The 14833-nt window shown below is 28.2% G+C and overlaps 1 protein-coding gene across 1 annotated transcript in view; it reads right to left on the reverse strand.

Moving 5' to 3' along the window:
• LOC136972674 (metabotropic glutamate receptor 6-like) overlaps positions 1 to 14833 on the reverse strand; it is a 134956-nt gene that overhangs the window by 79468 nt on the left and 40655 nt on the right. Inside the window, exon 2 of the mRNA XM_067267276.1 lies at positions 1013 to 1167. Coding sequence (XP_067123377.1) covers positions 1013 to 1167 — 155 coding nt within the window. The remainder of the gene's footprint in view (positions 1 to 1012; positions 1168 to 14833) is intronic.

Here is a 14833-nt window from a genome sequence, read left to right on the forward strand (position 1 = left end):
TTTTTCTATTAAGCTAACGTTTCTCAACCTGTTGTCAGTAGACAGACAAACTACTAACAATTAAAACTTTGTTCAATGATGATTCACTTTTTATAGTTTACTTCCAATTTAATTATGTTTTTAGATGTATTCAAAACATGCTTTTATAGTTATTATATTATAAATGACACAGTATGTCTCAAATGTTGGTAATACTCATATAGGTTTTAAAAAAGCTAGGACAACGTAATTTAGTGATACGTAAAATTTTCAAACATTTTATTGGTCCTTGGGTTTAAAAAGGTTGAGAAATTAAGCAATTAAAATAGATTGTATTGACGGTATAAGATAACACAAAGGCGATTTGCTAAGGACGACGCCTCCCAGAAGAACATTCTATACGATATTTGCCCTTATTTGCGAAGAAAATGTAAAGAAAACCCGGAAAACGCCACGCGAATGGCGTGTTGTTCACGTGCAAACTCGCAACCAACTAGTGTTTAGAGGTTTTATCCACTCGACCACTGGTAAACACGTTTGAAAAGCAGAAATATCAATATTTATATTTATGCGTTCCAAATGTGTGAAATATTTCGGGTATTTTTTTATGTGTGTAACACAAATTACGTACAGAATGTCCTTCTGTATGTAATTCTCGTTGGCAGATATATAATAATTTGAAACCGCATATACCAGAGATGGGCAAGCAAGAGTTCAGTGGGAGCCGAAATGTAGGTTTTACAAAATGCATGGGAGCCGCAGTTCTGTACTGTGTGGCGGATAGTATTGTAAAGCGCGTGATTTTATTATATAATATAAATATAGTATAAAACAAAAATTGAATTTTTTTAATAAACATATTTTCACAAAATTACAAAAATAAAATTGTAAAGAGAATAATAAAAAACAGAAATTAACACTTTCAGCAAGAGCCGCATATAACTCAAAATGAGCCGTATTTGCCCATGTCTGGCATGTACATATTTATTATATATATATATAAATTAAATAGGCCTAAATACTCTCAACTTACTTGTGGTATTTTAAATAATCGAAGTAAGTTAGCCACTTGAATGGAAGTAACACTGGAAGCTGCTCCAAGTACTCCAGAAACGATTTTTTGTCGAATACTTGGGCTAGATCCATCGGGACATCGATATGTTCCTTCGTCTAAATTACTTATGTAACCTAAAAGAGGGGAATAAGAAATAAGTAATTCTGATTTTCAAAATATTTAATTTATTTTTAAATAGTTTTATACGCTTCTGAGCTTTTTCAATGACAAAAATAAATTAAATTTTATTTGAATTCAAGGATCTTATTATCGTGGATATTTTTCTATCAAGTAACATATTAGCAATAATAAGATTTTTAGAAAAAAAAATCATAATAAATAAGCGAAAACTTCTTATATAAGTTTATAACGTTTCTTAAAATATAAAAAAGAAAAAAAATTCTAATTTATCGACTTAAATTTTAACTATAAAAAAAATTATAATTCTTTAAAATCAGATTATTAGGATTAGGGGAATCCGACAGAATTCTATTGTTAAGTAAATTTAAGTTTTGTGTAAAAAATAAAAGAAAAACTCCGGAACGTCGAAAGGAGAACCACAGATTAGAATAGACTATTCTAATCTCTGGTAGGGGTTGAACGGCGGCCATTTAATCATATTTTTAATTTATTTAATTTAAAATATTTTCTTTCCATTTCAAATTAGTACCGTCTTGCTTTCATACTTTTCCTGGTAAAAACCGAGCCGTGCCTGTCATCTATGTAACTCCATTCAGGAGAAACTATTTGAATTAAAATCACGTGATTTCCGGTTTATACCGAAAATTAAAATATAGTTAATCGGAGTCTTCTGTCCCTAAGCTTTTCATATCTGGTTTCGACTTTCATCTATCTAACACCGTTCTTGAGATTAAGAAAGATTTAAGGAGGATAGACCGACAGACTGACAGTGAGAATTTATAGCTCTACATTAAAACAATATTTAAAAAATATTTGTTTTTATATTCATTTCCTTTATGTTTAAAAATATATTTTTGCCAGAATATAACTGTAATTAAATATTATTCAACAACACAATTAAATTAAAATGACAGTTGAAAATTGTAATTATACGGATATGAGATAGATGCTACTATTGTGATCATGGATAATGTTATCATTTGGACAATGTTATCATGGTCCTTATTTAGTTGAATAAACGTACAACGTTTATTATAATCAGAACAATTGGCTTTTATTACCATTTATTAAACTTTTCATTAAAACGGCTTACATAAAAGTTACAAAGAGAGGAATGTTAATCCTAGAATATACCATGATCAGATTGTCATTAAAATTTATTGTACAAGATTATCGACTATCAACCAGAAATTCCTTTTCGGAATTAAAAAAAAAAAAAGTTAAATATGTCTAACTTTATCCAGTTGAACAGGACATTCATTCCTTTTCATCAGTATATTATGACCTTGTATTTTTATTTTTTATTTATAAAAAACTAACAGAATACGTAGAAACTAATAGACGTATTTCTTAAAGAAAAATATATTATATTTTAAAAAATAAAATAAAGATTAATTTAAGTATTTGCAATAAGTATCAAACTATCACTGAAATTTATGTGGTAAGCAGAAAATAAATATAATATAGAATGTTTCTTCTTATAAAGTAATTAAATAGTTTTACATTCTTTGTAGATATATCTAGATTTGAAAATTAATTCAATTTTAATCAATATAATAATATAATAAAATAATATTTCCTGTTATTATTTTAAGTCTGGATAATTAAGAACAGTGTTTCATCATCGATTAGGTAAAACAAAAAATTCAAAATAATAATGAATTTTTAAAATATTTTTCTGAATACACGAAAGCTTCGTGAAATGCATTACAAAATATTATGTAAACCTATCATATTGGAAATAAAAGAAAAAAAGATTTGGTATCTTTTTGTTATTTGACATTGTATTCTCTAAGAATATAATGAATTCTATAAATCCACTAGTGGCCGAGCAGATAAAACGACTAAATACTGATATGATCACGGATTTATGTAACCAATTGGCTAGACACGTAAAGGTTTTTGAGTTTTCTTCACGTGTCTAACTCATAAGTAGGGTCTGGTTTACCCTTGGCGGATCGCCCACGTATTTTTACGTTGCCTTACTCAATCAATCCAATTCGTTCCAAACATGGTCGTCCGCAAAAGTTTCAGCAGGCAAAGCTTGGAGACAAATAATTAAATCAATAAATTTTTATTTAATTTTTGGTGTTTTTTAAGTCAGATAAGAAATTTTATGACATAATGCGTACCAAGGTCGACAGTATAAGGTTATGTATTTCAATTACTTTTACGATCATAATTTGGGAATTTTTTACTCAATACTAGCGAGGGGCAAACGTGCCGTTTGTCCCTCGCAGACGTCCATGATTGCTAGTTTAGTGCGTTGTAACGGCAGTTAACATAGTATAACAATTATTCTAACAAATGGTAAAATACTAAAGAAAATTTAAGATGTAAATTATAATTTTTCTGTTATCAGTTTTATTTTTTATTGCCAGTATATTATTATTATCAAATTTAATTGATAAGTAGTTTTTATGAAAGAAAAAATTTCTTTAATAAATGTTTCAAAGCGATTGTCTTTAAACGTAAGAAAATTGTTTACAAGAGAACGAGATAAAAGATTATTGTCAAAACCTAATGGAAGAGGGGGGGGGTATTTTTTTAGTAGCTTCTTACTGACAGAGAATAATAGACAAACATGTTATATACTTTACAATGTCATTATAGATTTCTACGTATAACGCGAAACAAAGGATAAATCAAATGATCACGTCTGTTGCGTTTTCTTGTACAAACACTGATATAAATAATTTTGGAGATTGTTAGCAACACATAAATTCAAACCATTTTAAAATGATTGCACTCTAATGCACTTTGGACATTTGCAGTTTGAATGTAAAGAAAATATTAGATCAAATATTATTCAATTCTAACTCACTATCAAATTTAATTACATAATGTATACAGCATGTCATAATTTATATATAAGCCTATATATTTTGAATTAGATTTTCAAAGGTTAAAAAATTACTTAGATAATATACAGATACAAAAATATTTTGTTAGAACGGTGTAACACAAAATAAAGAAAAATTTTATTTCCAAAAGATAAATTTTTGTCATATTTTCTTTTAATTTTGATTCACTTCCTGTGGGTTCTAAGAGTGCCTTTTTAATTATATTCATCGCAAGATTTTTTAAATATCTACTTTCAGTCTGTGTTCACAAAGAGGATTTTTAGTAAGCCCATTACATATTCGATAAGGTTCAGAAAGGAGCGGCTGGTGAAAAACTAGACCTGATATATCCGAACGGATCACCCCTCGAGAAATTCCTGAGATTTCGACTCGTACGAATTCAATTTCGGTCTCCTAGAAGACTAACCTTAACCGCTCGACCATCCAAACACTAATTTTTTTTACAACAACATACCCGATCTTTACTTCACTCGACTAGGAGTTTAGAACACAGTACGACGAGAAATATACAGTACACGCTGCAAGTTAAATAATTTTATGTTCATAAAATACTTAATGAACATAAAATAATTTTGATATAACTTTTGATTAACTATTGAATAAAACATCTTTACTCTATAGTCACAAGTGTCTACCAGCGCACGTGATCTGTAACATCTACATTGTTATGACAACATAGCGATCCACATACATGGTTTAGTGCTTTGTTAAATAACTGTTTTAAATAACTGTGTTCGTTGCTTTTGACAAGTGGTCTTCCCAGAGTCTTCTACATAAGTTGTCGTCCCGAAGAACTGTAAAAAATTTTGTTCAAATTACTGCACTGTAATAGTAGTTATTTCATTTACTACCAAAACTAATATAACAGAAATTTATTAGCATTTATATAAAGTATCTAAAAGTAATATCTACTCAAAACAGATACTCATTAATGTCGAAAACTTAAGAAGTTAGTGTAGTTAATTAATAATAAAAATAAGTCAGTTTTAAAAAGTATTGTTATTAATGATATGTTATAGTGAAAAAGAAAATTTTTCCAGTTATCACAGTTATATTTTTATAATAACAACGTTTATAACTTACGTATGAAGTATAAAACAGAGACTTCGCAACCAAAGAGTTGTTTAATTCAGTAGTTAATCAAACTTTATTGTGTTCATTAGAGTAGAATATGTAATAAATTCAACATCTTTAACATTTTGCTTAGGAATAATAGCGTCAAAGTTAAGTACGTAATAACAGTCACGTGACAAAATGTAAACATTTTTATAAATATAAACGTTGCAAATATATTTAAAGGTTTATAATTTTTATAAAATATACACGCCAAGACGATTAATTTGGGATACAAATTATCGTACTGGGCAAAATATTCTAATAATAGGCTACTGGTCATGTGACCGATCGAAAATCGTTAAAATCCTTAGTAATTCGATTGAGTTCAAATATATTCAAATTTTTATAGTTTCTGTTCATATAGATGTCACAAAGTTTAACTTAAGACCTCATTTGTCGAAATTGATCAAAGGAAAGTTTGTCAACTAAGTGACTGTTCGCTTCTAAATATGTACTTGAGTAGATACGAAGGCCTATAAAACAGACTGACCTAAAAGTAAAAATAATCTCAATTCAATAGTGAAATAACCCCAGAGATAAGGACAAAAACTTCTGTAAAGATATATAATAATACAGTAAGTTCGGTTATTGTGATCACGAATAGTTTTGTTAATTGTTTAATGTTATTACAATTAATTGACCACAAAACATAAAATTTAAATAATAAAATAAGTGATAGTGAAAATTCGATTATTGTTATCATTTTTTAAAGTTGTCTTTCATGTTATTAGCTTCAATATATGGTTCATTATCAATTATTGTTATCAGTCTTAAATATTATTGTGAAGGTTAAATGTCAGTCGTTTTAATTACTATTTTTTTGCAATACATTAATTTAAATTGTTGACATATCATGCTTCAATTTTTTACCTTAACTTGTTAATTAAAGGCTTTAACAGGCAACAACGTTGGGCGAGTTTCTAACTTATTAATAAATAATAATAGTTATAATAAATAAATTTTCCAGCTATACAATTTTTAATTGTTTCAATGATATGTCCTTATAATGTCAATCAATACAAAACAACGTTTTCACTAATTGCACTCCCTGAATGTTATCAATCGGTTATTGTTATCAGTTTAGATAATTCCTAAAGCTTGGAATATTCTAATCAGAATAAAATGAGAAGTCTTTTGTTCATCTTAATGAGGCATTTAAATAACTAATCAAAGCTATAATTTATGTAAAGATTAAGAACAAGAATACTGCGCCATAATGTCTGCATAGCTATTCAAAGAGAATAAAAGAAATAAAAATAAATAAATATAATAATAGATTCACATGCTGCATATAAATGTGAGGGGCATTAGCAATTTAAAATAATTTGATACAATATATAACACTACTTGCCACACGCAAGAGGTTCGTCCATTTATCTAAACAAAAAAAAAGTAAATTCGTTATACTTTTACATAAATTTATAAAAAATTTTATTAAATTTCCATTTTAAATATTATGAAAAACTTGTGTGTCTACATGATATAAGCAAATAAATACGGTCGAACCTTCAATAACGATTATCTATAAATAGATGTTTTTCCACAAAAATGCATAAAAAGATAACCTCCGAACAACGTCCAATTTTACTTTCTCGCCAGTGACCGTTGTTTACAGGTTTTAGCTGTACAATTATGTAATAAATTTAATAAGTGATTATTGAATGGATATAAAATGTGAAAATGATGTCTAAGAAATAAGTTTGATAAATTATAGAATAAAACCAACAAGATTAATCTTAAGATAATATCGATTATAATTATTAATGTTATCACTCTTTTTAATATTTCAGAAATGCACTATTTTTATGAAATTATAAATTTTGCTATTTGTTTTCTTTCAACAACATACCGATAAAACCGTTTTATCTAAATCTATTTTATTATATATTTAAAAAAAAAATCAAGCTTAAAATCGTCAAGACACTTTTTCTGTTACGATAAAACAAAATAGAAACTGGAAATCGTAATATTGTCACGAAACTTTTGAACAAGTAAGCGAGATGAATGGAGGATTGAGCGAAGCAAGAAGACGTTGAACAAAACCAGTGGGAGTTTGGGTTGAGCTAGGTAAGAGGGAATAGAGGGGTTGAAGGGGAATGGGGAGTTAAGCGGGCGGTTCCGCTTAACTCCCCATTCCCGGGGAGTTTGAACCGCCACCCAACGAGATAGAGTGAAGGGATCGAAGCGAGGGAGGACCAAATAGAGTGAAGGTAGGTGCGAGGGGGTTGGATCGTCACGAAATTTTTGTTACGAATATAATTAAAAATATGTATTTTAATAAAGATAGACATATTTTTTTCAATATTTAAAGTCTAATTTATTTTATAATCATGATTTTTTATGATGTACTGTACAATGTTTAATGATTCTCCGCTGTGTATAATAAGTTATTGTTTGAAAAAATAGAATCAATATCGTCCTAATTAACTAAAAATCCTTAGTTACAAAAAAGTTATATAATAATTAATAAAAAAATATATATAATATGTAATTTTTTTATTATTTCTTTGAATGTTATACTTTCCATGTGATATGAACGGATTACACTTAAATGATTCGAAAAAGAAATGCAATTTTTTTAATTCGAAACAATACAAAATAGCATTTTACTTTTTAAGTAGTTGATTTACTTTTAAAAAAATAAAATATTGGTAAAGAAATTAGTAACATTTAGTTTAATGTTTAAATATTTTCAATGTAAACTATTATGTTAATATTTAAAATGGCAAGTCTGAAATTGATGCTATTATTTATGTACGGTACCTTTATTCTAAAGTTAGAAATACAGTCAAACCTCTAATAAAGGTCACCACTAAACAAAAATGTGTACAAAATAATTTCCAGATAACGCTACCCCCGAACAAAGGCCATTTTTTTATTCCCGCCAGTGGCCATTGTTCAAAGGTTCGATCGTATTTCATATAATATTGCTATCTAGAGGCAGAGTCTATTAAATATTAATTATATATAAGTAATTTCAGATAATTTGATACATCATAATATTAATTTGAATATTATCGCATTTGAAAATCGATAATAAACTGGACGCAAAATCGATCATTGTGCTGATATGCTGAATCACACAAGTTACGTAAGATGAAATATTAAATGCAATTATTCATCCCAATATATTTTAATGCTCTTTTATCACATTGTTGAATATTTTATTAAATAATAGAGTAAAACGAAATTAATTAATTAGGCTAAAATAACTTGAAGATCGCAAGAAGCAAAATTTTACATTTAAGTTTACAATTTGTATTTTATTTTAAAAATAAAAGTTGAATTCATTAATCGGAAGATTAATTATTATTTAATTATTTTTAAGTATATTTCATCTTGAATTTTTTTAAATGTTTTAAGAAATATGCAATGAATCCAGTGCCATAGGGACTTTTAATCAATTTACATATTCGTAACCAGAAAAGAGCCCCAAAGGAAAAGTCGACTCTACTCGTGTTAATTGTGTGTACGATGTGTGAAGACATCAAATTTTTATTTGTATTTAGTCTTCAATTTTTTAAAATTATTATTATTATTGGAGAGTTGAAATACTATTCAAATCATATAAATAACAAGCAAAGAATAATATCGAAAATTTTCATGTTTAGGCCTATTATTAATTATTTTATTAAACTTTTTGCACTTTTTTCATATTTTTATTATCAATTTAATTTTAATACTCGTATTTACACTCTTTAGCAGAGTTTAGTGGAGAGATATTACGAAGGATGCTATGCGTTGCAAAAGTATAGAGTCACTTTGCAGTTATTTGCAGTTTAATTGCGAAGTGTTTGACGGTTGAGGAAAATAAAGGACAAATTGCACAAACGGGAAGATTCCTTGCAATAAACCTTCAACCTTTATTTTATTTTATTAATAAAAACTTTCTTTTGTTTGATTGATCGATTAGACTGAGTTATATGCTGTTGTATATCTTAACATTCTGTGATTTCCAAATAAATTTTTAAATTATTAACAATCCGTATTTTTTTTTTTTTTTTTTTTTTTTTTTTTTTTGCACGAATAAACGGAGGATATTGATTTCACCGTACGGCGTTGCAGGAAATACAACTCTTTATCCAGAACACAGACATTTTTTATTATTTAATGGATCATTTCGTCAAAGTACGGATAGATTAACATGTTACACTTGTAAAAAATATACTATGATTTTTTAAACTTCTGATATGAGTATCATATTTCAGTTACGGAAAAAATAATAGGAAATGCAACTGAAGCAATGAATAGATTTGATCTATATATTTTTTAAAAACGCTTTTATTGCTGATTTTTCATAATTTCGGGGGGGGGGTGAAATGGTGATACACCCAATAAGTATATATATATATATATATGTATATCACTACAATACATTTTATACATAGCCAATTATAGAATTTAATCATTATTTATATGTTTATCGGGTTTCAGAGTGGAAAGGATGATGGGATGAAGCCACCTCTTAAATCACCATTAAAAAGTATCATCATCGAGCTGAGGCATGTCCTCAAAGTTTCAGCCTTCTGCCTTAATTAGAAGTCGATGAAATTTGAGTTGCAAGAATTGAGGACTTTATAGAAAGCAACTTAGATAAAAGCGTTTTATAATAATAATAATAATAAAATAATAAAAAGATTGTACTTGATACCGTTATCATCGGTATGGTCATATTACGACCATACAATCGAGTATAGACAAAAAGTACTAAGTTTCAATAAAATTAAAATGTGACTGATGCGTCAAAATAAAAGTCTGCCTGGAAACAACACCGTTCGGGCAGTTGTACGCAAAATCATTGTTTATAAAAATGTTCGACAATTTGAAAGTGAAATGAAAGCGAGGATAATTTCCTCAAACCATGTGACACAAAAATTAACTGAGCAGAACTCTACACTATTCTGACTGAGATCGTAGAGGGAGACAATTTATTGTCTATCAACGGCATCAAATCGAAACCGAAAGCTCACAATGCATGAAAAAGCAACAGTTCGGTTTCCAGATATTTGAAAGCAGCTAACTCACCCTGAAAAGTCTGAAAAAGTTAGTCTCAAGTCTTTAATCCAGAATGACTTTCGGTCTGGACCGGAAGTTCGTAAATAGTTAATCGAGCTTTAGATGTTTGGACTCGGCTGTCGTCTATCTAACTGTTCTCAAGATAACGAAGCTCAGACAGACGACAGTGGGAATGTATAGGTTTGCGTCACCGAATTATGGGAATTCAGCTGAACATATATTCGCGACCATCAATGCATTACTGTTACTATACTAACAACCAATACTAACTGCTGAAATCTTCCTGTAACAGTCTCCTTTGTCAGAGCTGAAAATATCCGTTGTAAACTATACTATACTAACCTATACTTGCCTGTATATAGACAAACACTATAAAGTTCAGGTTAAATTGATAAATTATTTGGTTAAAGTTACTTCTTACAAGTAATTACATGACGCACAGAATTTAAAAAACTCGGAATAATTTTCGCGAGAGCAACATATTAGTCTGTCTATACTTTTATTTTTGTACTTTTTTAGTATTTATACTCCTAATTTATTGAATAAAAATATAGTGGTACATAGTAGTTCTATTGTGTTTATATGGATAAACATGCATATAAACATAATAGAACCACTATGTATCAAGTTGACTTGTATGAGTCCTATAATATGTCATTACATTACACGTACTACATGTACACAACAAATACCATTAAAATATATTTTATTAAAGAATTAAGTCGATAATATTAAATTTTTCCTTATATTAAAAGATTATTATTTAAGAGATTGCTTGATATTTTTATGTTCGTATTAAGAGGTTTTCAGTTTTTGATGAATTTTTCCATATCAAAATGTTTCTCTAAATGCAATTGTTGCAATGTTTCTCTAAATGTTTCTCTAAATGTCTCTCTAGATAGTACGTCCTATATGATAATTACAAACTTAATAAATTCCGATTTTAAATTAAAATGGTTAAATTATTTTAAAATGTATTTCCAATATTTAACGTTAAAGAATTGTAATTCTATTCGTAACTTAATGATAAATACGACAATTGCGCTTTCATGCTCCTTATCTACATTTAAACCAATCTTTCCTAAAGGAGTGATTCGCTTTCGATAAATTAGTGGAACATAACAATTCACGCATTTATCTAACTGGAATTGTATAAGTGAATTCACTTATACAATTCCAACGTATTACTTAAATTAAAATGTATTTCAAGAGAGTAGCCTCCGGTTTCTTCGATAAAACTTTGTTAAAGAAAATGTAATGAACTTCATTCCATAAACGTCTAATTTTCCTAAAATAGAACTTATAATATAGATCAATGATTTTAAAAAAAATCCTTTAAAATATTTACTTATAGATAATTAATTTACAGATTTAATTGATTGATTGTGTTTTATGTTTCATAAAATCACATGATTTAGGCCTATAACTATTCTGAAAGTCACACGAGGTTCAATTTTATTTAGCTTTTTATTTTATTAAGACTATATTTTAATATATATCACTAAGTTGATTAAAATTTTGACGATATAATTTCTGCATCAAAATTTATGAAGGTTTTCGTTATTAATTAAAACACTCAAATTTTCAAAAACACCAGACTTGAGTTTGATTCTCGAATTACAATTTTTAGACTTCTTAACAATTTTGGGTTCGTAATCTAAAAATGTTAATGTGGAGTCATTGTTTGCCTGCTTTGAAAAAACGTCCGTTGTATGCATGCCCGTTTGTATCCTAGAGGGCCATTCATTAATTACGTATACGACTTTTGGATCACTTTTGACCCCCTTCCATGTTGTATACAATGATAACATTAATAATACAATTGAACAATATAAACAGAAAACAGAAATAAAGATAAATATCATAAATAAATTAAGATAAATTTTAAATGAATATCTCTTATAATATGTACTGTACATTAGATTAATCAATAAAGCAATTATAGCTGTACAAGGGTCAAACTTTCTATAAACTTGGTAATTTTAACAATGATGCAATATTCTGCCATCTCGTGTTAAATATTTTCATTATTTTTCTAAGATAATAAATTAATGAGAAAGTAGTCAAATTGACGAACGGAGATTTAAAAAAAAAAAAAAAGATACTAAATTAATTTGAAATTGTTCGATTCTCATTAACTTTTGTAAGGCTATGCACGCGAGTATTGGAATTTAACCCCCCTATTTAAGAATAATTAAATTTTAATAACAGTATATTGTATATACCAAGTACATTAACTTTTATATTTTACACCCGTTCAGTTCCTCCTAACTCTACAATATTGTGTTACTCTATATGTATTATGTAGAACATTCAGTATTGTGTTACTCTATATAAACTCTACGGTATTGTAAGCTACATTATGAAAAAATCTTGCTTAATGATGTATAATTTATCTGATACATTTATCAAACAGTTAATTATTTTTAAATAGCCTCATTTATCTTTCCGAAAACAATTGTGAATGCATTAATATCGTTCAAAAATTAATTAAATTAAATATACTTTCATAGCAATTAAACCTCAACTGATATAAATAACTTAATCAGTGTCATTTATTAAAATTACAAGAGAATATAGTATATAAAGAATTAAAAGAAATTAATGACATCGATAATTAATGCTTATAAAATATTTTGTTAGCTTAGAATCCATTCAAACTCTATAGCAATTTGTAATAATTTAAACTATGAAAACAAATGTATCGTATATAATTAATCTGTAAAATTATATCTGAAAAATGGGTATAAGTTAAAATATAGATTCATCATAATTGAAAATAATTTAGTGCGAGGCAACAGTAACCTGAAGCTTGACAAATTAATGACTTTTTTTTTATTTTTAAAGACTTTTTTCAAAATAATAATCCGAAAAAATAAATAACTTTTTTTGGAAATGTTCATTGAAAGGGATAAAGAATAAAAATTTATCACCATCATCGTTCATCTCATTTTACTCTCACGGAGGGGACGATTCTTGACGTGCCTGCCTTCCAAACTATCCCATTTTGAACTATCTCCTCAGTTAAATGTAACTACTTTAGACCTTTCAAAATTTGAGTAAAATCTACTTTATATATTAAACAAACGTAACAGAGGCGATTTTGATTTAAATGCGAAAAGTCTAATAATTCCTCTTTTATCTACTACATCTAATGGCTTTTAATGTTTCCATATGTAAAATGAAAAAAAAAATTAAATAACTACAAATAAAAACAGTTTAATTTATAGTTTATAAGTTATTTACGACAATCATTTAAAAAAGATGTGATAACACTAATAGAGAAAACTCTTCTATGTTACGATAGGATGCTACGGAAATCTTTTAATTTTATACGTTAAAAATGATTTAATTGATAAACTACTGATTATTTTAAGCAAAACGTATGTATTGTATTCTTAGATATTTCTATTATATATTTAAATTATAAAAGCTTAAAAATTCAAGATAAAAGATAATATAAATGAAGATTAAATACAAATAAAATTTACTGCCTTCTTACGTCCTTTCTAACCACAGGAGCACAAATAAGTCCCTCTGTATTGCTTTTTAGATATTTTCATTTACAGTATTAAGTTATGTTTATGTGGGTGCCGGGAGGCGGCCAAAGTCTCGTTCCTCCTTTTTGTCGGCTAACAGGTCCGTGAGACCTGCCCACGTCAAGATGGCGGTTCGGATGAGTTACGCGTTACGCGTTTTTATGCGAGTGGAGGAAGTGAATGGGTCCGACGATAGAGCGGCGGAGACGATACCCGAATAAAAGACATAGCCAACGGATAATAACAACAACAAGAATTTATTTAAGCTAGCAGGATAATTACAAAAAGGGGCGCGCGACAGTCGCCTCTTTCTGGATTCGCGGAGGGAGAGTTTACATAAATTCGGGTCATACCTCGTGATCCGGGTCGGTCCTCGTAGTCGACAATATTCCGTTGATTTCAGGCGGTTCCCCTCGATTTTGTCCGCACACGCACAGTCTAAAAGACAAACGTAACCGACCCCCCTTTTCTCTGTCGTCGCCTTTTTATTCTCTCGGTCACAAGTTCCAGTTTCACCAACCCGCGTTTTTCGACTCTTGTTCCTCCTAATTCATATTTTCTCCGTGGGAACCAAGTAATAAAATAATTTTATTATTAACGGCTTGGTTCCGGCGGGTTCGAATTTTCACATTTATATCTAATTAAGTAAATACAAATAGCAAAGATATATACGTTTGATTAATTAAATATACTTTGCAATTTTCATCTTTTCATTGATCAGTTAATTGCACTAAACTATTATAAAAGCCATACGTGTCTAAGAGAAAGAAAAATCATTTTTTTTTTTTTTGTCTTGACCTACCAAATAGAATAAAATAAATATAAGAAATATAAGAAAAAATAAAGTACAGCATATATTTTTTTTTAAATTTTACATTAATATTTATGTATTGAGAATAGATACCACGATTATATTTACAAGTTTTCCTCTTCTAGCTGTTTACAGTTTAATAATTATATCTGGAAAATGCAAATCGTTTTCTTTAATCTGTAACTTCGATCGAAAGGCTAGCCAAGAAATCTTTTTAAATTCTTGAACTAGGCCTACTTTAATAGTATACATAATGTAAACTACAGTCAACGTACGAAATAAAGTAACTCTCTGAAAGATAATAAAAGCTTGT

This window comes from Centruroides vittatus, unplaced genomic scaffold (assembly GCF_030686945.1).
Source record: "Centruroides vittatus isolate TY-2023 unplaced genomic scaffold, ASM3068694v2 contig_300, whole genome shotgun sequence".
Taxonomy (NCBI): domain Eukaryota; kingdom Metazoa; phylum Arthropoda; class Arachnida; order Scorpiones; family Buthidae; genus Centruroides; species Centruroides vittatus.